The sequence below is a fragment of the Oryzias latipes genome, chromosome 19, assembly GCF_053564925.1.
Source record: "Oryzias latipes strain Hd-rR chromosome 19, Olatipes_Hd-rR_3.1".
NCBI classification, from domain to species: domain Eukaryota; kingdom Metazoa; phylum Chordata; class Actinopteri; order Beloniformes; family Adrianichthyidae; genus Oryzias; species Oryzias latipes.
This window is the reverse complement of record NC_136255.1, coordinates 11,524,734-11,552,417: the sequence shown is the minus strand read 5'-3', so window position 1 is coordinate 11,552,417 and position 27,684 is coordinate 11,524,734. Positions and strand designations below refer to the sequence as shown.

Here is a 27,684-nt window from a genome sequence, read left to right as displayed (position 1 = left end):
CAAACTGTTCTGTCGTAGGCTGAGCAACGAGTTTGCAGGTTTTATGGAAACATCTTTATGATTAGCTACTTTTCTTTAGAGTAGTTTCATGAATTGGTCTAAAATCTACAATCTACATACAAGAACTGTAGCAAAAAGAGTTGTTTTTGCATTACAGAAGAAAATGGAGCTGAATTGCAAAGCAGCTGTGATATTTCTAGTCTGGTTTGTGTGGATTTCTTTGTGTTTTTAAGGATTTCCTTTATGAGTTGTCTTGTATGTAAATTTCCAGAGGTATGCAAATGTTTATTAGTTGGATTTTCAGTTCCTGTCTTGAAAAAGATTGCCAACAGAAATCTAAATTTTTTTTTGAATTCTCTTTATTTTTTAACATAACATTTAACTCTCAGGATTTGTACTAATGTGCTAATTAACGATATAGCCTCTTTTAAAAGGAATGAGCACATCAGAGGGACAGCACCTTTTAGAGGTTTTGGAGGTCAAGTCAGAGAGACCAGACTAAGATTTTTCCGATATGCCCAGAGGAGAGACAGTGAATCTATTGGTAGAAGAATGCTAAGTCTACTGTAGAGCTGCCAGGCAATAGTTCTAGAGGAAGACCAATTATGAGGATTGTGGATGCAGTAAATGACGACATGAAGGTAACTGAAGTTTGAGGAAACAATGCAGAAGGCAGGGTTAGATGGAGGAACCTGATTCCCCGTGCCCCTGAAGGTTAAAGCCCAAAAGAAGAAGATAAAGTCAATCAAATAGAATCACATGCATCCGCCTGGATGAATCCATTCACAAAGTTTTCCTTTTTTCCCTTTGATTTTGTTGCTAAAAAACAAAGGTTTTTATGAATATTCCCTAAAGGCCAAAATGATAAGAGGGAAATTACAAATAAAATGTCCTTTCTATGGAGTTAGATTTATTGCAAAAGTGTTGTCCATCTGTAAAAAGGTTTTGTACTTGTAGTAAGAGATTTGTGTGTCGGTAAAAATATTTTGTACCTGTAGAAAAAATTGTCTTCATGTAAAAATGCTTTGTAACTGTAAAAAACATTTGTGTGTCCGTAAAAATGTTTTGTATGTGTGGGAAAAATTCTGTTTGTAAAAAGATTTTGTCCTCATCAAAAGAATTGTTTCTCTGTAAAAAAGTGTTGTACCTATAATAAGATAATAGTGTGTGCATCTATAAAACTGCTTTATAACTGTTTCATAACTTTTGTCCATTTGTAAAAATGCGTTGTCTGTGTTAAACACAGACAATTTCTTCTACAAGTACAACATTTTTTACAGACACACAAGTCTCTTACAAGTATGAAACTTTTTTACAGATGGACAACACTTTAGCAACAAATCTAACTTCATATTTTTCCTGCTCTCCAAAAACGGAAAATTGATCAAGGTGAAACGCTAAGTATAAAATAAGGGGGGAAATACAACCCTTTTTGCTCAAGAATAATTAGTATTTTGTTGTTTTGTACTAATTTATAAAGATTTTTGGTGCACTTTTATCATTTTTAGAGCCTCTTCTGTTTGTCTCACCATCATTTTGGAATATATTTTCTGGGAAAAAATTCTGTTTGTAACAAAATGTTTTGACTGCATTAGCTAATGTATAAAAACAGTGCAAATGGGAATGTTTTAAGCTGCATGAATGTTTTTAAAACATAATAAAGGGACTTTGCCAGTTCTGCTGTGCACATATCAAATGAATCGTTGAAAAAGTGCTGCAGTTTCCCATTTAGGAAATGGACTTTCAAACAACAGAAGCTGTTGCAAAACAACTCGCTGCATCTCAGAATATTTTCCCTACACTGCTCACTTTATCTCTATCAGGATTCATGAGTAAAACAAGCTCACTGTGGACCTGGGGGTCTCATTATCAGCCAGCACAACATAATTGCAGACAAGCAGGCGGATTTGGGCGATGATAGGCATCTTGTCGTGCCCAACAAGGAGCAGCAGGAACTCAGTCACCATGCTTGAGTGACAAAAAGTTAAGACTCCATGGTTTGATTCTGGAAGTCAGCAGGCACGCAGTGGTTAGCCTACAGACAATTATCAATTACTTTAACAACCCCTCTCAGATTCTCTCATGGCCAGATAAATGCTGGACTTCTGTCTTAATTTCTGACCACTGGAGCATCAGCCTTCTGAAACGAGGAAATAAAGAGATGCTTTGTTAGAATGGAAAGAGTTTTTTTTAGAGAATCTGCATACAACATTTTAAATAGATATGACATTTTAACTTTATCATATTGAATGTATAAACTGCCAAAATGGTAAGTTATCAGAGTCCTTTCCTACGCTGTTTGTGAAATCATCAATGCTGATCAGAGCAGCAGTTCATAGAGTGTTCTCTGTCATGCCCCTCCTTTGATAAATATCATGAAACCTCAAGATGATTTTCTATCTTTTTGCTTCTTCTTCACTGCTGGGGTCAAACATTTATAGCAGGGCGCCATGTGTCAATAGCACAAGGTATAAAATGACAAAAAAAAGCACACCACTGTTTTGCTCCAACACTTAACCCAAATTTCAAAGGATTTCACTTGATAAAAGTGCTGCCTGTGTCACTGCACACATGCTATTATAAATGATCCGAGGGAAAATAAAAACCTCAGCCGGACTAAATGTTATCTCAATCTTTTGGAGCAAAGAGGCTTGTCTCAGGGCCGAGGTATGCAGGCATGACCTCGTTCTACATATTTAGAATAGAAAAGAACCGGTTGTGCTTTGAAGGCTTTGAATCTAGGTTATTTTATGGACAAACCTCTTTAGATATCTATAATCACCTTATAGCCCAGACACAGAGGTCCTTTTGACTCTTTGGTTTACTATCAGAACACTGTTTTCAAGCCATGGAGCACTTTAATGCTATTAAAGTAACATTATAATACACTTTTTGTTTCTTGCAGCACGTTAAAAACTTAGTGGTTTATAGTTTATTGTCATTATTGTTGCATTTGTCTAGCTTTAGTATAACTTGTTACTTTTTAATCAGGTAACCTTTTTTCACAAGAACAAAAGCGAGGATTATAATGAAGGTCTCTGTGGCAACAAATATCTTCCTGTTTTAAAATAAAGTGAAACAAGCATATGTGTTTAAAGAGTTCTTCACCACGAAGACGCTTCAACATGAATAACGGAAACGGTCTCTTTTATTTCAAAGTAAAAGCTGAACCGTTTTAAAGTGCACCAACACTCTGCTGAGACAATACTGACAGAAAATCCAAAGCAAACTTTGCTATTAAATACTTTTACATACTTGTTTTTAAAAATATATTTTTAGATTTTATGCTGGATTGGATATTTTTGCTTGCTGTGTATTACCAAGAACACTAAATAACCCACCCAGGGTCAGCCGTTGTGGTGGATGTGGTAGTACCAAGTGATGGCAACATCAAGCAGAACGAACATGAGAAACTGGAGGAAAACCAGGGACTGAGATCTAGAACTGGAGAAAATATGGAAGGTAAAGGTGAAGGTGGTGCTTGTGGTAATTGGAGCACTCGGGCAGTAACCCCAAAGCTGGAGGAGTGGCTACAGCGGATCCCTGGAAAGACCTCAAAAATCTCAGTCCAGACAGGTGCAGTGGTAGGAACCGATAAGTTACTCCACAGGACCCTTAAGCTCCCAGGGCTCTGGTAGACGACCCAAGGTTGTGTGAAAAAAATACGTGCAGAGAGTGAGAGAGAGGTTTTTTTTTCCTATGTAATTTTTGGCGTCTTCATATATATACAACCAGGTTCATGTTATTGGCAAGGTGTACTTACAAATTTACTCTGTACACGCAAAATGTTTACAAAGCTATGGTCAGTATAAAAAAATAAAAAATAAAAACAGAAAATTACTTTTATTTTGAAGTTCCCAACCGGATATGGCCCTTTGTAGCCTTGCTAGCTTCCCACACTGTCCACTCAGTTCTGAAAATCGCGAGTAGTTATTGTCCAGCCCCGCTCTGAAGTAAAGCACTTCCATTAAATGCAGCCGTGAGGGTCGAAAAGAAAGAAAGCTTGGAGTTTTTATTTTATTTTTATTCATCTACTTGGTTAATGTACGTGTTTATGGGTTAGAACATTTTCAGTCTCGGATCATCAGGTTTACCCTGCCTGTCCCTGCAGACTTTGAAAAACAGAACTGTCTGTCTCGGAATGTTGACTTTGCTGTCAAGGTAGGTATTTTTCTGTTTTTTCTAAAAGTGGTTGAGGACTAAAATTAAAGTCCAATAAGTTTATAGGTTTGTGTTTATTCGTTAGAACAATGTTATATGCGTTAAAAAAAAAAGCACGGCTTAGGTATGAAGGCAGTCCTTTAGCTCAGTCTGTCTGTTCCCCATTAGTTGAAGTTAGCTTAGAACTTGACATAAGAAAAGTTAAATTATATTTTAGATTGACGAACAGTAAAGTCTTTCTGACGCCTTTTCTCACTAGACTCCCCCTTTCTTGTTTATGTATCGATGTATTTATCATCTCCTGCGTCAGACACGTCAAGTTTAGTCAAAACAAAACGCCTCTCGTCAAAGAACCACATTCATTTCCTCCTCCGACTTTAGATTCCGTCCAGACCGTAAATCAAGTTTTCTTATCAGCGACTTGTAGGAAAAATAACCCTTGTGTTTAAAAACAAAGGTTGATTTAGATTATTATTGGTAAACTTTTCAGAAAATGTCCAAAGTGTGTTTGGAAATAAAGTTCTCAGAAAAGTAAAAAAAAAAAAAAGCTTTGAATAGTAATAATAGTAATACTACTAATAATACTAATAATAATGACTGCACAGTGGTTAGCGCTCTTGCCTCACAGTAAGAAGGCCCTGGTTCAAGTCCCGGCTGGGGTACCTGAAACAGAATATCAATGGATCAATGGGAGACCTTTCTGCATGTTCTCCCTGTGCATGTGTGGGTTCTCTCCGGAGTCTCTGGCTTCCTCCCACTGTCCAAAAGCATGCTTCATAGGCCATTCTAAATTGTCCATAGTGTCAGAGTGAATGGATGTGTGATATGTGTCCGTGCGACAGACTGGCAACCTTTCCAGGTTGGCTGGGATAGGCTCCAGCAGCCCCATGACCCCAAAAGGGATAAAACGGAAGAAGATGAATGAATGAGTTATTATTATTCTTAACTCTCTAGAGAACTTTTTCTAGCAGTAAAGGAGTAGAAATGTTCCCCATTCCTATTGTTTTGGTATAGTCTAAAACTGTTAGCTTACTTACTTTTTTTTTAATTGTTTATCAATAGCACACCAGAGTTTTAAGAAATGCAGAATGTTCCTCTTCTGCCACTCTTTTGTTAACATATGACCACTTTAACTGTATTACTGTGCCAGGAACTTCAGGACAGGAACTCTAGGAAGCACCATTGTTGCACAAACATGTTTAGCTTAAGTAGGTAATTTGGACTTTTGTTTACAGTACTTTTATGCAAGTAGGCAACAGTTGCACAAGTGTTTATATAGAAACTTGCTAGTTCGTTCAAGCAACAGGTTTTCTAAAAGAAAGAAAAACAATAGTAGATTTGCATACAGCAGTGTTATCTGTAAACATTTGTCAAATACTCTAAACAAGGCGAGTAAATGTGCCAGGAAAATGAACAGAGCAGCCGATGACCAACTTAAAATTTCAATGGCTCAAATAGTCTAATGTGCTTTTTCAAAAGAGCTGGTTTAACTCTTTTTGTCTCATCCAAATTTTAAGAAGTCTTCAACATTATCTGCAATTTTCCTGGATAGATTTTTAACGATATGAGAAATTTATGGAAGAACTCTCATCATCGCTCAAGATAGGAAGAGAGAGCTGTTAATGGAAGATTGTCATTCAGAGAAGCAAATTTGCACTATTTTAATCTCTGACACGATGGAAGAAACAGACGCAACTTTAAACGAGACTGACAATTTCTATTTTATTTTAATATTTCAGTAACAGATCCTTTGAGTTATAATTGATAGATTTGGTTTAAAAGAACTCTTTAAAGTATTCTATTTTGACTATTATTTTTCACACTATAGACCCATTTTAATGAAAATAGTGCTTTTGGTGTTTTTAAAATGTTCTTGTCGAAGTTTTTCGTAATAAAAAATGAAAAAATACTCTTTGAAGAAGATTGTAAAAAATACAATCGGTAGGCTACAAGTTTCCTGCTCCACTCTATTCTGATGCATCCATTGCAGACAAACATTTTAATTTTTCTCGTTCAAGCTGGCATCTGGATCACCAGTGACTGTAGGACTGGATAACTCCAAAATTGCTCTGTATTTTTGTTGCACCGGTAATGTTAGATTGGGATTGTGAGGGGCTGCAAACTTGCAGGAGAGAGTGTAAACAGATGGAAGTAGGGCCAGGCTTACTCTACGTCAAAGGTCCCCACCTACAACTCAGTGGCAAATCTCTGAAGAACTACTGCGGCTCTGCAAAAACTATGTCAGAGAAAACACCAGTTTTTGGCATAATCATAATAAAAAGACCACTGGGAACGATTTTTCAAGAGATCCAAAAATAACTGGAGTGGGTCTTTAAGAATGTGTACAAAGTTTGGTACTAAAGTTATGCTTTTTGGAGTAATAGTAGACTTTTTGAAGCTAATTTAAGTGCATTTTATAATAGCACTTGGCCACTCCTACTTGTGTGTTTCCATCAAGGGGAGAGTAAGTGGTAAAAAAAAATCTTTAACAATAAAATATACATTAAAAATTCTGTAGACCAAGATAGCTAGCTCCCACTGACAAAACACAGAGTTGAACAAAATTAAATAGAACTTGACAGCAGAAAGTAAAACATTTTCAATTTTGTAACTACCACATTCCAAAACATCCTGTTAGAGAAAGGCACTCTCGGTTGCTTAACAAATCAGATGACATGCCTCAAGATCACTGGAGAGTTCCTAATGGAGCTGCATGTTACTTTTATTTGATTTTTCTTTAAAAGTTGACTGAAACACCCAATCTACCCAGAAAAACCCAACTTAAGTTATAGGCTTCACCTCTGCGCTTCACCACTGAAGACGACTGCTAGACTCTATAGAATCTGGCGGTCCCTTGGCTGTTACCAGACTCCAATGGAACATGTCAAACATACCCAACAGGGGGTTCCTCATAACACACCAATGTAATTATTCTAAATGACTGCGTGCTTAGCCCCTCCCCCCCATTGTAGTTATCAGTGTAATAAATAATACATTGCAGCTCATGATGCTGGCTTGATCACAGTCAATGCTTTACTCTAGGTTTCCTCTCACATTTGAAATTCTCCCAGAAAATACTTTAAATCACGTGTTCCCTCTGTAATGGATCCTTCTGTATTGCTGCTCTCAATATTGTCCTTGAACTCTTCAGACTGAGGGTCAGGTCCGTTTGTGTTGTTTTATAAAAGCTCTCTCTTTAAACAAGATAGAAACTTTAGTAGCAAAAACAACAATGGGAACACAGTGGGAGTTTTGGGAAACGTAAGGATTGTGTTTTGTTTGGTTCTCTGCAGGCTCATGTCAAATGAAATAGTAGAATGGTGTTTAATATCTTCCTTTGTGGGCCTCATTGTGTTGAATTATTTGTTGCTGCTTGTTAGTTTCAGCTAGTTGTGTGCAGTTTCAAATAGTGACGTTACAATGCTGTGACTCATGGGGCTTTTTAAGCTGTGATTTATGGCACAAACATATCTGCAAAGTCATGTCTTACATGTGTCGATATCAGAAGAAGCAAAATACCTCAAATATATTTGTATTTTGTCTTTTTTTTTTTTTAACATACTCGCCTTTTTTTGTGAGAATTTGTTTTTTCAAGTGTGTACCAGATGGGCTGCTATAGAGATTTAGCAGAGATGGTGGATTACAGTTCACAGAGGGTGAAAACCTGAACTGTGTACTCCAAGACCACAGACCATGGACAGAATTTTAGACGGGAAGGGAAGGATTTTTTGTGAGACAGAGATTTTATTTGATCAGACAGTGGCAGAGTCCACCCTTCTACAGAGACAATCTACAGTACATGTAGTTTTGTAAACACTGCTCTGTTTGATTCAAGTGTGTGCTAATAACTAAAGAGGATGAAAAGTTACTCATTTAATCCCAAAACAAATCAGTTTCTGATGTTTTTGCAGATGTAAATGATTTTTTGTTTCAAATGATAAATTATACATTTGTGGCTATGTATGCATGAGTTTAAGATGTAAAACAAAATGAAAAATAGTAAATGTATAGCCTTTTTCTACCTCCCTTGAAGGCCCAAAGCACTTTACAGGCACAGTCCCATTCACCCATGCACACACATTCACACACTCATAGCGGGCCTGTTGCCTAACCCAGGTGCAAACCCATAACCACATTGTTTTGCCCAAGGATGCTTTGACACATGGGCGGTCAGGGTGGGAATAGAACCTGCTCTACCTCTGCACCACAGCTACCCAAGAGTCTTTCATAAGAAATAAATTTAGCTTTCTGTGTCTTAACCTAGCCTTCAATTCTATTTTTGAATTTAAAGCCCACTGGGAATTAGCAAATTTTCTTATTTACTATGTCAATAATTACAAGTGTAAGATGTAAATACTTACAAGATGTAAACTGTTAGTAAATTGAGATGAGTATGTGTCACAGTATGAATGTTTGACTACCGGTACATGTTTTATTTAAAAAAAATCAGTAAATTAAGGGAAAAAACTATTGTTTTTTGAGTGTTTCCATAAATATCTCTGGGATCTTGTGCTATAAACTGTACGGATTTTTTTTTATGCACTGAGATTATGTCACAACTGGACTGCACATCTGTTTGGGGTCACTATATTATACTACTATTATACTACTATCATTTATATTTCAGAGATGTGAGATTTGTAAGTCTGCGTATTAGTCAAAGATTATTTTTGTGATCAGAAATAATCGAAGTTAGTGTATGCATTTTGCTTTCTGTCTGCAGCCCGGTACCAATTGGACCGCGCCCCGGGGATTGGGGACCACTGCAGTAGAGGACACATTCAGAAGATGTAGTCTCTCTTTTTGTTGGAGTGTGCTTTTGTCACAGTTTTAACTGCAGTGCAGAACGGCCTTGAATCTGTTGGCACCTTATTTTGCTGTTTTCATTCAAGGAAAAGGCAAAAAACACTTTCTACATTCATTTTCATGTCACGTAAACAGCCTTGTCAGGATAACCGATTTGGTTTCTTTTGGTAGTTTCTTGAATACTATCCTTAGTGTAGCAAAGCACTTGTTATTTCTATTTTTGTGAAGTCTTCTCTAATTACCCCAGGCATGTTTTTTTTTTGCATTTCTGTTTTTATATCTAATTTGTTATAATGACTGTCTTTGACCCTAGAAACACATTTTGTTACAACCCTAAAATATACAATTGGTATGTTGTCATTGCAGCATTTGTTTTAGTCAAAGGACTGCAGTTCCCCGGACCTGTGGATGTAGCTGTAAACCATTATCTAAAGACTGTTTCACAGAGCCGTACTGGGAAAGTAGGCACAATCTGCTCTGTCTTTGACCGATTTATAGTGATCTCCAGGGAATGTACATGTCTTGCCCTTGCACAGTGCAAATACTTGCCCTTCATAGTGCGCTTCAGTGTTGCAAAACCTAAGTGTTATGTTATAGACCAGGGGTCTGCAATCTTTCAGACTAAAAATGTGGCCCATTTGGGCCAGTTTCTGACAACCCGGTGAGAACTGCATAGGACCACTTCAGCGTTTTTAAAATCTACTTAATTTACATTTTTAAGGCTATCAAGCCATTTATTTATAATATGTAGCTTTTAAAAAATGTAATCATTAACAGGGTTACATTTTTTTCTACATAACTATTTCAACTTTTTTATTTTTGCCAACAGCACATACAAGTTCCTTTCCAAAAAAGATACATCCTGTGTCAAATAAGATCCTCCTTACGTGAATTAAAAAATCATGAAAGCCAATTTAAACATAATGTTTCCTATCATTACAACTTTAGTGCGCCTTTATTGTATTTCTCCTTTTATCCATTTTCTTTAGATCTATGCATGTATTGTATTCTTTAAGAACATTTCCTCTGAACAGCAGCTAGAAACTTTAGTGAAGCAAAAGATAAGAATATGGGCTTCATTTAAATATTTAAATTGTAACAACAAACCACTTTACAGTAGATTTAACCTTAAACCACCATTTTGCTCAGTTATGGGAAATTTTATATTGAAATGAACTTCAATTAAAGAGACCTAATTTCATTAATAAACTTTTTTTTAACTAAAACAAAGTTAACAAAAATTTATATATATTTCAATTGTTACTATTTTTCTCCAAAAAGTCACAATGAAGGGATAAAAGAACCACATGTGGCTCTGAAGCCTTATGTTGTAGACATAAATTACTAGATAAATACTTTCATCTAGTAATTTGAAAGTAATTTTTTTCCCATACCATTCATATTTGCACCTTTGCTAAAATAAAAAAAAAACAACGTAAAAAAATATTTTCGTAAAAAGATGCTTTTTAGCTGTTCCTATGGAAATGCATTGTGAAGATACAACATGGCTCCTTTCCCTTAAGGCAGCTGCAATTACTGTTGTACTTGGTGAGATTATTACATTCACAGCTGCTGCAGGGAGGCCCATACGTGCTGATGCTCATGGCAGATTGGCAGAATTACTGACTCCTAAATCTCCCCCTTTTCTTGTTCCTGACATGTATTCTCTACACAGTCTGTCACACACTCACCTTTCAGCTGTGTAAACTGCTAGACATTCTTCAGTGAATCATTTCAAAGGACAGAAACATTTTATTTAAGAATTGGAGAAGAGTTCAGTCATTATTTAAACTTGTTTAAATTAAATCTTGTTAAATGCTATTTAACAAGATTTTTTCTTTAAAATTCTGATTTTACTGTCACTTTTATTAAATCACAATCCTGTATCCTCTTTCTTCCTCTATGATATTATCTAATCATAGAAAAATATACTAAACTGAATGCCAGAATTTTTTGAAGATCTGGTTTGATTCCAGTACAAACGTAAATAATCACTACACTTAAACAGATCTCTGCTCGTTTTCTTTTAATTTTATTACAGAAGGACAGTTTTTTCCTGCACTCACACTACATAAGTGGGTCAACTAGTGTATTTATTTTTAAGCACATTTCTGTTCATGATCAGTGTGATATTTGCCCTGATTAATCTCCAGCTGAGAGGACAACAGCTGGACAGCAGAAACACTTTCAAACACACTTTTTTTTAAACCGTATATGAAATAGTGACAGAGTTTTAGGGCCACCAAAAAAATAAAAAAATTACGAGATTTAAAGTCATAAATGTATGACTTTTTTCTCATACATTTACAATATGATATGATATGATACTCTAGTTTACCGACACAGAACCCCCAGAAACCAGGCTAAACAATAATTTGATTTTGAGTCGCCAAAAGGTTCAGAATTTCTTTGTTTTTTAAACCTATCTAGAAATAAAGCTTCACAAAATGCTCCACATCTTTCATTTTCGAGCATGGCTCAGATAAACAGACAACTTTGTTGTTTTTTCTCATTAATTTATGAAATTTTTCTTGTAAATGTCTCACTTTTTTTCTCGTACAGTACAGACCAATAGTTTGGACACACCATCTCATTCAAATGAATGGGAAGCTGTGTCCAAACTTTTGGTCTGATTATTTAACTGATGATTTAAAGTTGTAAATTTATGACTTTATTCTTGTAATTTAACAGTTTATCAGTTTTTGCTTTTTTTTCTCTCATAAATTTATTACTTTAAAGTCCTAAATAAAAAAAGTGTTTGTAAACAGGCCCTTAAAGTCCGTCATATAAAATATCAAAAAGCACATATGAGTAATAGTAATGCACGCAAGAGAACCCACCATCTAATGGTGACGTAAGTAAAGCTTTGAGCGTGGAGGACCGGCTATGGAGTGGGTGGCTAAGTGAATGAAATGTTCAGGAAGAACGAGGGTGTGAATAACAAAGCAGGTGGGATGTGTTGTAGCAGCGTCACAGTTTTGCAGAACAGCCTGTGAACCAGCAGGAAGGTAAACCTGAAGGTAAAAGAGATCAGAAACTTGTTTGTCGGCTCCATTTTCCGAATTTGGTGCAAAAGTACTGAATGCTGCAGTTTTTCAGAAGACCACCGGAGGTAGATTTCAAAAAGGTGCAAATTCTCATCTACTCCTATGTTAGAAAAGTGAAGATTTTACACCAAATGGTGTAAAATGTAAATGGAGCCCTAGTTTAGAAATATGCAATGCCTGGTGTCAAATACCTGTTGAATGTTTATTGGTTTATTGTTTTTTCTTCATGACAACTGCGGTGGAGCTTAACCTTAATTAGTTGTTTTGACTTTCTTGGAGCTTAAATGATGCATTATTTAAGGTGTGTTTTTTTTTGGCCGGCCAGTAGGTTCACCAAATGGGTGGCCACAACAGAACTTAATTTACTTTGTACCACCCGATCAGCCATTTTTTAAAATCATTTCCTCCATTCAAAAACCTATGGAGAATATTGGAGATTATCTGTCCAGTCGGTATGTTTATTATCTTTCAGGAGTATGTTGTTTATGTTGGGGATGTTTATTATTTAAATGGCGTTCAGTCCATCGATAGGATTTCCTTTTCTACCAGTTTCTGTTTTTTTATCTGCAAATGTCTTTAATGTGACATTCTAACATCACAACATGTCAAAAACTTTTATGTCCTCATACCTCCCTTTTTTAGGGTGCATCTTCGTAAATAATGCTTGGTAAAAACTAAAGTTTTAGTTGTTTAAGAAGAAATATTATGTTTGCTATGGGGTTATTTTCTTTCTATCTAAACCAGGACGACATGCTAGTTTCCTATTGTAAATTTACTTTCCACCCACTTGTGCACCCTACATTTCTTTGTTTACTTGTCTCTTTATGCCTCTCTGCTCCCCTCTATTTTTTTTAACTGTCTTTTTTACGGGTGTGATCCAAACGTTTTTGAATACGTTTGTTAAGTAGCCTGCCACCTTTGACACAGTTAAATGTTATTAAAATAAACTCAAGTGCGACAAGATAGTAGACTTTGAACAGAGCAGCGGTTTATGTTAGTTTACATGCTCTGATTGGGTTTGTTTGCATGTAGCATCCATGAACTTCTAAGACGGGGTTGATTTATTACTCACTTTAAGAGCACTTAACTTGTCAAGAGGTTTAACATTTCAATCAAACGAGATGTCTCAAGATGACTAAAGAACATAATGAGATGAGCACTACTGAGCATTATATGAGGTGCCGTGTAGGACATAATTCAGAATTAGCATTCACAAACACATATGAAATCTCTCACACACACTAGTGAAATGCTTGTATACATACAACTGAAAATGTATTCATTCACATACACATGTGAAATCTCTCACATACACATGTGAAAATGCTCTCACATACACATGTGAAAATGCTCTCACATACACATGTGAAAATGCTCTCACATACACATGTGAAAATGCTCTCACATACACTATCGAAAACGCTCTCACATACACATGTGAAAATCCTCTCACATACACTACTGAAAATGTTCTCACATACACATGTGAAAATCCTCTCACATACACTATCGAAAACGCTCTCACATACACATGTGAAAATCCTCTCACATACACATGTGAAAATCCTCTCACACATACTACTGAAATTTTCGACAGAACGGAAGGCATTTCAGTAGAAACGGAAGTTGGCTGATTATCGCGAGATAATCATTCGTCTGAATCATTCGAAAATGGCAGCCGGTTGCGCAAGGAAAATCACCGAAACGTGTAAGTATATTAAAAAATATCCAGTATCTGTTGTAAAATATATTTGTAAATACTTAAGATGATGTGTTTAATATGTTATATTCCTCAATCAACAACCTAGATTGTTTTGAAGCTCATCAATTTCAGTAATGCTAAAGCTAACGCTAACGCGAATTAGCGCCGAAGGCTAAAAACAAACGCTAGATATTACATCAAAAAGCAGTGACTTCTTACCGTAGTCACAAGTTATTAACACATGTTTTAAATGTGTTCATATATGTAGGGACATACGAGGATGAGGAAAATCCGATCCATTTGCGGATGGAGAAAGATAGCCTGTTTGTTTTCAAGCTAGCTCGTGCCAGATGGGTAGAGACACATGATCAGATTTGACTTCATTTTAATAAACGGTTAATCGTTGTCGTACTGGGTTAAAGGTTTATGTTAAAGACCCAGAAGAGAGAGGAGGAAAGGGCTAGAAGGGAGGAACAGCGACAGGAGAGTCTGTTAAGTTTACTTGAGTTGAAATTATTGTTCTAAAATGTAATGCAGCCATTGTTTTTCCAATTTGTTTAATAAATGTATGAACAAAAATGAATAATTTACATGTATTATTTAAATCTGAGCTATTTTGAACAATCTCAAAAGGACTTTCATATAAATATCAGATGTACATATGTTAATATTTATTTTTATACATGTTAACAATAATCCTGGTCTTCTAGAGTCATGTGTGTCACAGTTGGAGCTGAAAGGAAAGCAAAGATTTGTCCTTGCAGACAGACGTGACTCTGCTCGTCCTGCATGTTCCTGGTGTTGTCCTGCTGTGGCTCAACATCTGTGGCTAAGCAGTCGCCTTTGCTGATGCACAGAATGTGCAGAATTGAACTGCAGGCAATGATTTTCATTGCAAAGGTTGGTTTTACTTCCAGTGCCCCCAGAAATATTGCTCTCCTCCTCATCTTTATCATGCCAAATGCTCTCTTCACAACAGAGCGTGTTCTGGAGTGGTTCTGGTTGTAACTGCCTCAATGGCATTCCTCATGGGTTCCCTGTAGGGTGTCAGCAGCATGATGGGATGTGCAATGCAGGGATACCCACCATCACCCAAAAGGATCCTTCAGGTGGGTTTGTTTGATTTACATAAATTGGGCTTTTACGTAGAACCCGTGAATCATGGATTGATCCTGGATTCTCAACAGAAATATCTATAAATTTGGCATTATGTGGGAAATAGACATTTTTTTATTTATAAGTTGGACAAGATAATGTGGAAGCTAAGCTCCCCACAACAGTTTTGTTTTGTTAATTGTGCAAAACACCTTGCATGTTGTGCATCTTTAAGACGCCACTAGGTGGCGCTTGCAAAATTCTGAGAAGAGAGAGAGTTTTTCTGAGAAAGACCAGCACGTTAACAGGGTCCGTGGCTGGTGAGCTAAAAACGAAAAAGGAAGTGCAGTTGCCTTTTCATGTCGGTGGACTAATAAACAACTGAATTCTATCAAGCGGCCTCCTCATCTCTTTCAAGAGTGCAACAATTAGAGTCACATACAGCATGCATTTTAATGGAATAAAAGAGCTTCCTGTTAAAATAACAAGCTGCATTTTCTTTTAGGGCCTTTATTCTTATGTGGCAGCCATCAATGCTCCTTGTGACCCTTTGGAAGGAGAAAGACCAAGCGAGCTGCTAAAATCCAGAGGCGACTTATGGTAGTTCATTCCCACTGGGAAGCTGGGTGACCCTGCTCATCAGCTGGAGGATGCGGTCTGCCGTCCTGTGGACAACATCGCTCACGGTGGACCGTGTCATGTCAAAGACTCTGGCTACCACACTGTAAGATGTGCCACACGCCAGCCAGAAAAGAAACACCAGGACGTCAGTCTCCTGTGACCCCCCAGAGTGTGAGGAACCCGAAGCTGATGCTTCAGGACCATCGACCCAGATGCTCGATGGTCCTGCGGGTCAACCGAAAATCCAGTCTTGTGTCGGACTGACCGTCAGCGTAAAGGGCCAGGACAGACACCTTTGTGTTGGTAAAGCAGTAGAGACGTGGAAGACCCTGGAAAATGCAACATTAATTATTTCATTGAGGAAATTAAATCACATTTTTTTAATGTTTCTATTTATTTTGATGTCTTACATTTTAGATTATGAAGTATTTATTAATTCTGGAAAATCTCGTGGTTTTTATTTGGCTGGGTTTTTGGATTTTCATTTAAACTTTTAAAAATGAAAGTCTTTGTTTTGTTTTTGTTTAAAACAAGTGATATGGTTTGACTCTGAATAAAAAATTCTAAACTTTGAACTCACAAGTGTTTCATGTAATTGGACTACACAACTCACTTGAAAAAGAATGTTAAACTCTTACCCAGCAGACTGTGTAACCTTGAGCATGATTAGTAACAAAGTTTAAGTTAAAGTTTAGGTTTAACTAAAAAAAAAGCTTTAAGTTTAACTCACAAGTTATTTTGTCTGGTCAGGGCATCCAGAGGAAATCTTCTGAGATGTCTGCTTGTCCTTGCCGTCCTTTGATGCTGCATATCTGCTCGTTTTAAGTTTGATCTCACGAAAAACGGTTGAATTATTGCCAGGAACACGGACAGATTCATTTTCAAAGCCATTTTCAGTAAGGTGTAAGAAAACTACAGAAAAAAAATGCCTCCTTGCAAGAGCCCGTTAATCGTTCAGCGGCACAAAAACAAAATAAATATTGGCATGAAAAAATAACTTGGGGGTTTATTTATGAACAAATACATTAAATCAACACCAAAGTGTTTGTAATTTAATTATTCATAAATCAGTCACGTTTTCCATGATCAGAACACAGCAGATTCATAAATAGTCTTTGTAAAATGTTCATATTTATTATGTTTTTACTCTGACAAATAAGTGTCATTCTCCGCGTTAAATAGGAGTAGTTCGCCTCCAGACCAGGTGATGGCGGTAATGCGCCACTTTGTTTCCGTGTCAAGCGCGTTATGAACAACACCCAAAAGAAAAAAGTACTGAGCACGGGTGTCTGAATTGCTTTTAAATTCAGAAAACTATATAGAACTATATAGTTCTGCACTATATAGGGTTTTAGTAGTTAGGGATCAGGGCAGGAATTCAGACACAGGTTCATTTCCACTGAAATGCCTTCAGTCGAGCAACTTCGTTTCTAACAATAAAGTAAAAAAAAAAACGTTTCTACTGAAATGCCTTCCGTTTCTATTGAAATTTTCACATGTGTATGTGAGAGCATTTTGGATAGTGTGTGTGAGAGCATTTTCACATGTGTATGTGAAAGCATTTTCAGTAGTGTGTGTGAGAGCATTTTCAGTAGTGTGTGTGAGAGCATTTTCAGTAGTGTGTGTGAGAGCATTTTCAGTAGTGTGTGTGAGAGCATTTTCAGTAGTGTGTGTGAGAGCATTTCACATGTGTATGTGAGAGCATTTTCAGTAGTGTGTGTGAGAGCATTTCACATGTGTGTGAGAACATTTTCAGTAGTGTGTGTGAGAGCATTTTCAGTAGTGTGTGTGAGAGCATTTCACATGTGTATGTGAGAGCATTTTCAGTAGTGTGTGTGAGAGCATTCCACATGTGTATGTGAGAGCATTTTCAGTAGTGTGTGTGAGAGCATTTTCAGTAGTGTGTGTGAGAGCATTTTCAGTAGTGTGTGTGAGAGCATTTCACATGTGTATGTGAGAGCATTTTCAGTAGTGTGTGTGAGAGCATTTCACATGTGTATGTGAGAGCATTTTCAGTAGTGTGTGTGAGAGCATTTCACATGTGTATGTGAGAGCATTTTCAGTAGTGTGTGTGAGAGCATTTCACATGTGTATGTGAGAGATTTCACATGTGTATGTGAATGAATACATTTTCAGTTGTATGTATACAAGCATTTCACTAGTGTGTGTGAGAGATTTCACATGTGTATGTGAATGCTAATTCTGAATAATGTCCTACACGGCACCTCATAGCATTATCTTTTTTTATGTATGTTGCTTTTATGTTTTCTTTCAGTGGGTAGAATGTGGATTGTACCACTTCTTGTGGTAAAGCAGGTTAAAAGCTGTGAATTTCGTGAAGAAAGACCAATGTTTTCCTGCTCTATAAGGAAATACTCAGCTTTAAAAAAAAAAGATTGTTGAGTTGTTACTTTTCACAGCTCATTCTATATTGGATTTTCGTCCAGTACAGCAATGTTTGAATGTTGTCTTTTGTTGGTTTGAGCTTCATTTAACGTAATAAGACAAACAGTCTGCCAGTGTTTAACATGTGCTGCGAGTTTCATGTTTTTTGAAGTTTTAAAACCCAGAGGAAAAAAAGATCTTTTCAAACACAAAATCTTGCATAATAAAAGTAGAAAAATAAAAGTATCTCTAGTAAGAGGTCAGTAATATTTGTTGAAAGAGTGGAGGTGCAGTTTGTTTTGTTTTATGAAAGCCTTTCTACAATTTCTTCTGATCCCTCACATCAGAGATCTTTACTTTTGTTGAAAGTAATTTTAAGGAAATTAATTGAAGGCACTATTTTTTTATTAGACTGCACACAACCTAAATAACTTATGTACTATAGCAAAAGACATTGATGTTAATTTCTTTAAAATAGTGTCAGACATTGATAAATCGTATTTATTCACAAAAGTGAACATTTAAATTTAGAGGAACGTTTAAATTTAAAGTCACAGGGTTTAGAATGAGTTAACTCTGCAGTTCATATGGAAAATCCGTCTAAGTCCTTTTAAAGCTTTTTTGCCAATGTGACTCAGATTTTCTCCCTTCTTTGGAGAGTTTTATAAACACACTAGTCACATTTCAGGTTTTCCAGTTCTCAGTAACAGTAGCAATCTAACTGCTGCTCTTTTGCTGATTCAAGTGTTTTTGTTTTTCTTCTTCTTTTATTCCCGTTAGTGAGAGAAAACGAGGGGCATAAAAAGAGTTTGAAGGTGTACTCTCCAGAATGAGTCTCTGCAATGCTCAAAAGACCGGCACATGGTTTTCCGAGACTTCCAAAAGCTGAAGAAAGTGTGTCAGTAATAGGTAGGAGAAAGCTTTTCTTTCAAATGTGTGTCCATGTTAAACTTTTAAACTGTTCTATGAAATTGCTGCAAATGTTCTTTTTCAACTTTAAAGTTTGCTTTTCAAAACATCTCAGTACTTATTTATTACAATACAAGGTTTTTTTTTTATTTCCAAGGTTATTTTCTTAGTGAAATAAAATGATTCAAAAAGAAAAATAAAGTATGTTAAATGGCTTTGCGGTATTTGTAACACACCAAAAGCAGTGATCATCCTGTGCGGATGTTACAAAATTGGTATTGTGTGGGAGTTTGCAGCAGATCTTAATCAATGATAGGGCAGTACAGTAATTCCACAGTCCTAATCTCTTTCATGTACAGTAAAACAGAGTGTGGTTCAGTTGCCAGCGTTTATTTATCTATTGCAGAGAATTCTTCTAGTTTTTTCCCTTTATGTATTACTGAAAACAGAGAACTGTATTATGGAAAAAGTCAACATTATTTTTCTTTTTTTAATGAATAGTTGGACATGTTTGTGCTGCATAGCAGATTGTTTTGGAGGTAGGTGATCCATAGAGCAGGCAGAGGCCAGTTTTAGCCAGACGTCCGATGGGACTGATGTCCCCGTGCTCATGGAGAGGACAGTGTAAGATGGCCTAGCTTTCAGGTTCCAGTTAGGAGCCTGTTATACAGAAAATATAGAGGAAATAAGGCTGACAGACTGCAGAGACAGAACATCTGGGTTGATGAATGACCATCTGCTTGCAAAAGATATTGATTAACTGAAGTTGTAGCTTCTGAGGAAAAATAAGTGTTTTGTGTAAATTTGCTATTAGATAGCTCTTTATAATAGTATTTATTTACTGAAGGATTGTAAGTAAAAGTATGTTGTTTTGGAGTAAACTCTATGTAAAAAAAGTATCCAAAATGAGTGCAAAACTAAATTTAAAAAAAGCATTTTAACTTTTGATTTTCTAAAAAATCTATTTTTTAACAGTGACATTCACAAAGGGGTTAGTGCCCGTAGGTCAGCCATTTTTGTCTTGAGTTTGCTGATTTATGCTGTTTATTTTGTATCGGACCCCAAATGGAATGAAGCCTGACAGGGCTGTGCTCACAGTCGGTTTCACCCAAACTTCCCATTAAGACATCCATAAGAATAGCCGTGAACTCCCGCCCCTCCTTCCCCCTTACATCTCAAGAACAAACTTTGTGCCTACCAGTGTGACCCAGTTCCTAGAGCATGGGGAAAGGGAGTTGAAATGAGGAACAGATTTGTTTGTGAGTGTGTTGTGTGTGTGTGTGTATGTGTCTGTGTGTGTCTAAAGCTGAGGCAGGACATAGCCTACTTCTCGTACCCTACTTTACCCCTGTCTTTATGTGGGAGCTGAGCTGCTCCATATTGTCTTGTTCTGATCTTGATTTTGATGATTTGCAGCCACTCTAACAGGCAACTGTTTCCTGAATAAGTCGAACATAAACACAAAATCAGATGTTTTGTCTTTTTGTTTGTGGAAAAACTAAAGCAGAAATAGTTGATTTTGTGGCCCAATGAAGCATTGCAAACAATATGTTATTGTTAAATTTGCTTATAAAGGGCTCAAAGGAGCCCTTGAAGACATATTTTTACTTCCTAGTGGTTCCACATTTTTCAAGTCAAAGCAAGTGCACCATAGCCCTGCACCAGTTGAACCAGTTTAAAGTCAAACAGTGATGATGATCACATAATTCAGAGGGGTTATGGCTCCTTTAAAGCCGGGTTGGTGGGTGGGGCGATGTAAACAAGCCGTCATTTTTGCGTATCATTTGTTGCAGTAAATGAACTAAGGGGTGGGTGCGTTGCGTCAACTGGACCTGTTCCAACTGTGCCATGTTGTTCAACAGAAGCAGCTTCCCATATGGTGCTTGTTCTGTTTGGAACAGCTCACATCAGTTCTCTCTCTGATTATGTCACACAACCAGATGTTCAGTTATTTTTATTTTTTTTATTAATTTCCCGTTGATGGTTGTTAGGTAGCAGGAGTCAGTCTCATCTGTCATTAGATGAGAAACTGCCAATCCATCACAGAGATAAACGAGGCAGACCATGTAAGCTCATGCTCAGGCTTCAGAAACAACATCGCTCTCATTTCTAGCGAGAATGTTCTTTTTTAGGAAGTGAGGGCAGCCAGGATAAATCCACACAGGCATGGGAACAAACTGTCTTCTACACTCTCCCCAGAAATCCACCAATTTGAAAGCTTATCCATATCCAAGTTTACTAAGGACCCACTCCAGTGAAAATTATGCTTTTCGGTTTTTAACATCTTCTTGTAGCGCTTTTCTGATGATGAATGACATAAAGAAAATTAAGCTAAAAATTGCATTTGTGGGTATTTCTTTACTCAAATTGTTAGGAATCAGTATAAGACGAGCAAATGCAGTTGGAAGAAGCTTGTGGCTGTGACATAGAAACTACAATCTGCAAGCTCCATGGTCCGCTACATTCTGATGCATCCACTAGTATTCGAATAGATCCATGTACATTTTTGTTTTCCTCGCTTAAGCTCGTTAGCTCTAATATTGCTCACAATTTCTGTTGGGGGTGTAAAGGCCTGTTCACACCGGGACGAATTTCGCCGGCGATTTTCGGCGACGTTTAACGCCTCGTGACTAAACAAAGGGCACCAACGAGAGTGTGCACACCGACGCGAAAAAACGCCAGGCGTTAAAGCGTCAAAAAAAAAACGCCTCGGGTTCGTTTTTTTTTTTCGACGCGTCGCGTCGAAATCTACTCGACCAATGAGAACGGCGCTTTTGCTCACGTGTCTGGAGCTTCTGAAGTTACAGTAAAACACAACTTGGGGGCGCTCAAACACAAAACTGCCTTGCTGAGCACACATACCAGCGAAGAAGATAGACGCCAAGTAGCGTCTACACAGCCGCGAAGCAATAATGACGGACATTCTAAAACATCCCCGAACCAAGCACCAGTTGGAGCTACTGGTGCTTGAAATATTCATGTTTTCTTTGTTTGATTCTGACAAGCGTGTTAATACTTGCTCTCTTCTTCTGAGTGAAAAGCGACTTTAAGAAGCGTAAAGTTGCGCAGCGCCACCTTGTGTACAGGAGTATTTCTGTTTTACATTAAGCGCCATCTAATGTCAGGGAATGAAATTGCATGTTCACTCCACTCATCGTCAGCGAAAATCGCCTGGGTGTGAACACAAAAAACGTGGCGAAAAACGCTGGCGAATAACGCCTGGCGAATATTCGTCCCGGTGTGTACGGGCCTTAAGGGGCTGTAAAATAGCGGGGGAGTACGTAAACAGATTGACGACTGAAAGTGGGGGCGGGTTAACTATATGCAGTCCCACCGTTAACTTAGAGGTGAATTTCGATCGAACTACTGCTGCTTTGTAAAAACTGTCCTAGAAAACGACAACCTTTTTTATGTTTGTATAAAAAGGGATTATCATAAAAAAGGACCCTTTAAAATAGCTCAAAAGATGATCAGATTGGGTCTTTAAAGGACACAATCTTGTTTAATGATTGCCTTGAATGACTGTATTACATCATTTGCTAAATTATCTCTGACTATATTTATGTATGTCCACTGTACGTCCTACAACATGAGTGAATCTCTTTTACTTAAACTTAATTTTTTTCTGATTCTGTGTTTTTTTAAGAAATGTTCCTAAAATCTAAATTGGATTGTAGAACAGAACAGACTGATTTTATGCAAAAAAAATGGGCTACACTACTAAAATGTGTCACCGTTTTTCTGTTGAGGATGGTGTTTTGTTCCCTTGACTTTACAAAAATGCAGAAAAATGCAACTGAGGACTTTGCTAAGTACATTTTCAATGGTCAAAAGCAATAATAGATGAGATGAGTAAAGGAAAAGGTGGTGTATTTGTATCAGAGAGGTTGCTAGTAGGTAGTAGTGGGAGGAGGTGGAGGAAGCATGAAAGCAGAGCAAAGGGAGGGAGACTTTGCTTTCCATCCATTTGGCTTAAGAATGAGCTTTTTTTTCTTGGGGGGATTTAGAGAAGTTTTCCTTTGGAGGGCTGGTCAAGAACACAACACGAAGAGTGCTTGAGCTGGTTGATCACATGGAGCTGTTCAAACATCAGAGCAGCACTAAAGGGACTGACTGGGTTAAGAAACTAGCAGTTACAAAAAATGGAACTTTCATTCACTACTCAGCAACAGAAGTTTGAATTTGTTTGAGGATAACCACATGCGTAAATGCAAATACTTGAATTATGTGTGTAATAAATGTAGTTTTTCGTTAGGCTTTACATGTTTTTATAATCAAATTTTGAATGAGGTTTGATACCTTGTTGGCAGTTTTTAATTGATGTAAATACAATTTGCAGCCTCTGTAGTTGTTGGTTTTTATGTGTGCCACAGTGGCTTTAGCCTGTCAGATCTATGGAATGTCTGGTTCTGCAAAGGTAGGTTGTCTTTAGAACCAAAATAGATTTGTCACATCTTTTCCCTCTGTGTTCCAGTTTCCATACAGGGAGACCTGTATGGACTCATTTGGGGTTTTTTTCCCTTTCATGCAGGCACCCCCAACCAAAAACTCGACCAACCTCTCTTTCCATTCATTCTCCCTCTTTCCTTCTACATCACTGAGTCATGGGTGTTTTTTCTCTCAAAAGAGACGCCAAACACAAGCATGCTCTTTTCCCCCCTTTAACTGGTTGGATTATTTATAGTGTCACCTCTTCAGCTATAATTGTTTTTATATAAAGGAAGGCTTTATGTTGGCTCCTCAGTTTGCCTCAAAGCGGTTTTGGTTACTTTGCCAGTTTGAAGGGCTGGACCAACAAACTATATACTGTACTACAAACCGTCTGAGTGGAAAGGCTTTTATTGTGTTCTTTCTTTAAATTACGGCCTTGGATGCAGTCAAATCTGCATGCCAGTGGAAGCCAAAAAAAAAAAACATCAAAAACCTGCTGCAAATGCAATAAGATATGCTGTTGGACAGTCCTGTCTGTCAGACTGAGAACTTAAGGCTTTTAAGTGTAGATTTTACAATTCAAATCAGATTTAATCAATTCTTCCCTTTAAAATAAGCTGTATGACTTTAGTAGTTTTATCCAGTTTAATAATAGTTTATTTGTAGAGAAAACACAACCTGCTCTAGACATAAGTTCAAGACCCACTCCAATCATCTTTTGGTCTGTTTTAAAAGCCTTCCTAATAGGGCTGCACGATATGAGGAAAACACGCGATATTAGTCATCAATATTGCGATGACGATATGACTTGCGATAAATTAACAAATAGCAAAACAACCAAAAACATAATTTCTATTTCACTGCTACAATTTAATTTAAATAAGAGTCAACATAACTTAAATTATTCTACAAATGACCCTCGTTTACAGGAGGCAAACATCTAACATAAAAGAGCTCCAAAATAAATAAATAAAATAGCTCCATCTGATTGGTCAAATGCATAAATGAATGTACTTGAGTCATTAAATACTTCAAAGCTTCCATAAGATTGTTTTGGCACATTTAAGGTAACCGTTTATTGCAATTTTTGCCAACTTTTGCGATAGACGCTTTGCACAGCTTGATATCACGATAACGATAAATTTGGGATTTACTGTGCAGGCCTACAACCCAATGATTATGATTTATGCCATTTTAACTAAGTGTCGTTTTCTAGGACACTTTCTGCAAAGCGGCAGTAGTTCATTAGAAATTCACCTCTGAGTTGTGGGATGGACCTTTGGCACAGTGTGCCTGCTAACACTTCCCATCCTTCCTTTATGCACATTCTCTCCTGCTAGCCTACAGCCCCTCACATCCCTAGCCAAATGTTACCGGTGCTGTAAAAATGGGAAGAAAAAAAATCCAGTCGTAGTTTTGAGCCAGATGCCAGCTCAGAGGAGGAAAAAGAAGATTTATCTAAATCTAGTCTGGGTAGCTTGGTAAGGTAGAAAGCTGCCACGCAGGAATCCAGGGTTCGATTAAACAATGGTACTGGGAGCAATTGCCATATCAATAGCGAGCAATTAATTAGGTTCAGCTGCAGCTCACCGCTCCCCCAGCGGAGAAGAATTTCCCATTGTGGTATAAATAAAGTATAAGTAAAATAAAGAATAGTCATCTTTAATTAGATTTATTGGAATGAATTGGAGCAGGGAGCATGTGCCCCACTCAGTGTATTTTCTACGCACCAAACAGCTTTTTTTTCCCCATCTACTCCTGATTCACAACAATTTGAATAGAAAAATGCTAAAAAAATATATTTTAAGTATAATTGTCTTTATATCATCAGGAAATTCCCACAAGAACATGTTAAACTGCTCTGTTCACTGAAAATGGCAATAGACACTCCTTGAATCCTTAAAACCACAAAAACACTATTTTCATAGGAGTAGGTCTTTAAGATGTTTAGAAAATAATCCATCCGAAAAACTGTGGACCTTAAAAACTAAAATGTTAATCCAGTTCAGAAAGTGCGGAGTCTTTTTATTCCCCAACTCTCAACGTTCACTGCAGAACTGTTTCCGTAGATGGACTGTCAATGAAGTTAAGTCTGGTTGTGTTTAAGTGAAGTTATAGTGGGAGGATGCTGGTTTAACTCCCCTCTATCGCCTAATTGTCTATTCCACCTCCCAGAACCTTAAGTTGGCCAGCGTTGTGCTTCAGTTAATCAGTGAAACATGCTCACCCATGCATAAATAATGGACAAATGCTCCATTGAAAATCACAGGAGCTCCTTCCTTCCTTTGGATCTTTTCCTTCCCATTTCACTAATGAGACTTTAACAGTTGTAAACAAGGTGATTTTTCTGCAAGAATTTAAATGTGATTTTTTGTATTCTTATTCTCAAACAAGCATGTGAATGATGAGAAATCACAAAAAAGGAAAACATGTGTTTTGGCTTCATTGTGTATAGCTGGAAACCACACATTCCTCCAGCTGAAGGAAAGATTGATTTAAAAGCAATAAAAGCTTCAGACTTTCCCAGACGAGAATATAAGCTGCTCACAGTGATACTGTAGGCATTCTGGGGCTGGAGAAAATACTACCTACACAATGTGCGTTCATCCCAGTCAAATCCCACCACCATCACAATAACACAACAATCGCCATGAAAACAAAGGGGGAAACTAGATCTGTCAGTCTGAGTATGAGGAATAGTACTAAAATAATTTAGTACTTTGTGTAAAAAAGTACCTGCACAGTTTCCAAAGGGATTACTGTTAATTCACTGGGTGAGACTTTGTGAACCCTAAATGACTTGGATGCTGATCTTCAGAAAAACAGAGCTGTGCAAAGCCACAAATGACACAGAGATATTGACCATTTTACACAAATGTAAGTTTCTTAATGGTAAATAAATTCAAGTTTTATTCAATACTTAGTTCACTGGTCACCTCTTATCATTTCTAAAAAAATGAACAGTTGTGCTCATAAGTTTACATATCCTGAAAGAAATGCTTTTTTCTTGGTCATTTGATAGAATATGAATGATAACACAAAAACTGTTTTTCCACTCATAGTGGTTGGGTAAAGCCATTTATTGACAAAATATTCTGTTTTTTAAATAATAATAACAGAAACTTTCCAAATGATGCTATAACCTTTTTTAAACTAGCTCTTTCTGACAAACTGAGCTATCTTAGAATACAAATGACACTGCGGTAATTTGTTTATTATAGTTATATTTTAGGAAGGGGTCCCACAAACTGCTGCAAATGTTTTTGTGTGCTGAATGTTGTTGATGTAATAAACTGCTTTCACTCCCAGTGCTCGATAGATTTTTTTTAAATGATCTGTATCTTTTACGTCCCAATTTAATAGCTAATGTCCTGAAGTGACAGTTGCTTATTTAAATGTTTTTACACTGATCACAAATATTTCTTCATTTTCTATTAGGAGCTTTCCCTGAAGGCTGTTGGTCTCTTTAAAGCAGCATCTCTTTATTCTGGTTCTCAGATCTCCATCTGCTGCATGTTTAGTTCCATCGCACCTGATTAGAATGACTAATGCCATTTCCAGACCTGTAGAGTTTAGTAAAAAGTGAAGAGGGGAACCAAGTATTTTCAACCATGAAAACAATGATGGAGATAAAAGAATTATACACTTGTAAAGTATAAAGTATATTCAGCTGTCATTAAAGTTAGTCAATCTTCTGGTCAAGTAGATTGGTCAAGTAAATGCAGCAGTCTTCTGCCGCACTTTCTCTCAAAGCTGCTCCACCTGTTTGACTAATAGAATACCTAAACATTCTAACATCCTGAGTGAAAAAAAAACTGCTAATATTTTAGTTTCCAGCTTTTGGATCATCATAACAACATACTGCTGTGCCAGATTAGTGTTAGTCACTCCTGAGTCTAAATGGGGATTAGCCAGATTTAAAGCATACTGATTAACCCGCTCTAATCCCAGTCAAGTCTCACAAATGAGGTTTGTAGACTCTGTAAATCTGGTAGGTTGGACACTTTTTTGGGAATGCTTCATTTGCTGTGCCTGAGGCAGCCATTACATTGATCTCTTTCTCACTATTCCATTTCTTTTGTATTAAGAAATGTATTTAAAAAATGTTCATATGACCATTTTTTGTTAGATTAGTTAGATTAAGAATGGCTCATAGAAAGTGAAATATAGAGTTCAATGTCGGAGTTTCTGTTTTGATAAATGGTTAACTTGACAGTCATATCTCTATGCCTCATTAGATTGAAACTTGAGATAAAGTCACACCTGAAAGTTGGGCATTCTCATAATCCCCCATTTATTATGTAAAGCATAGCAGACTGTTTTTTGTGTGTAGTGGCCTTATAAGCACACATCCCAAACCTACAGTTTATTACTCAGAAGCATAATATTTACGTTAGAACAATTACTCCAGAAATATCACATCATATTGAACTGTTGGGTTACATTTTTTGTATGGGCTGGTGTATAGATAGAAGGCATTGTTGCTGTCAAGTGAAATGCCAGCATGTTTAAAACTATATGTTGCCA

The 27,684-nt window shown here is 37.0% G+C and overlaps 1 protein-coding gene and 1 long non-coding RNA gene across 3 annotated transcripts in view; both read left to right on the top strand.

Moving 5' to 3' along the window:
• The first annotated feature begins 3,877 nt into the window (after positions 1 to 3,877).
• LOC101164513 (leucine zipper tumor suppressor 2) overlaps positions 3,878 to 27,684 on the top strand; it is a 32,422-nt gene continuing 8,615 nt past the window's right edge. The window contains exons 1-2 of one of the 2 annotated variants that reach the window (XM_011488367.4): positions 3,878 to 4,161; positions 18,598 to 18,726. Coding sequence is in view for 1 of the 2 variants with exons in the window: in XM_011488365.4 (XP_011486667.1) it covers positions 4,142 to 4,161 (20 nt within the window). In the remaining variant the exon portion in view is untranslated. The remainder of the gene's footprint in view (positions 4,162 to 18,597; positions 18,727 to 27,684) is intronic. The other variant, XM_011488365.4, reaches the window with a different exon arrangement.
• On the top strand, positions 13,653 to 16,410 carry LOC144987822 (uncharacterized). The gene is made up of 4 exons (XR_013651491.1): positions 13,653 to 13,722; positions 14,427 to 14,616; positions 14,696 to 14,825; positions 15,317 to 16,410. It is a non-coding gene; the product is annotated as an uncharacterized LOC144987822 (long non-coding RNA).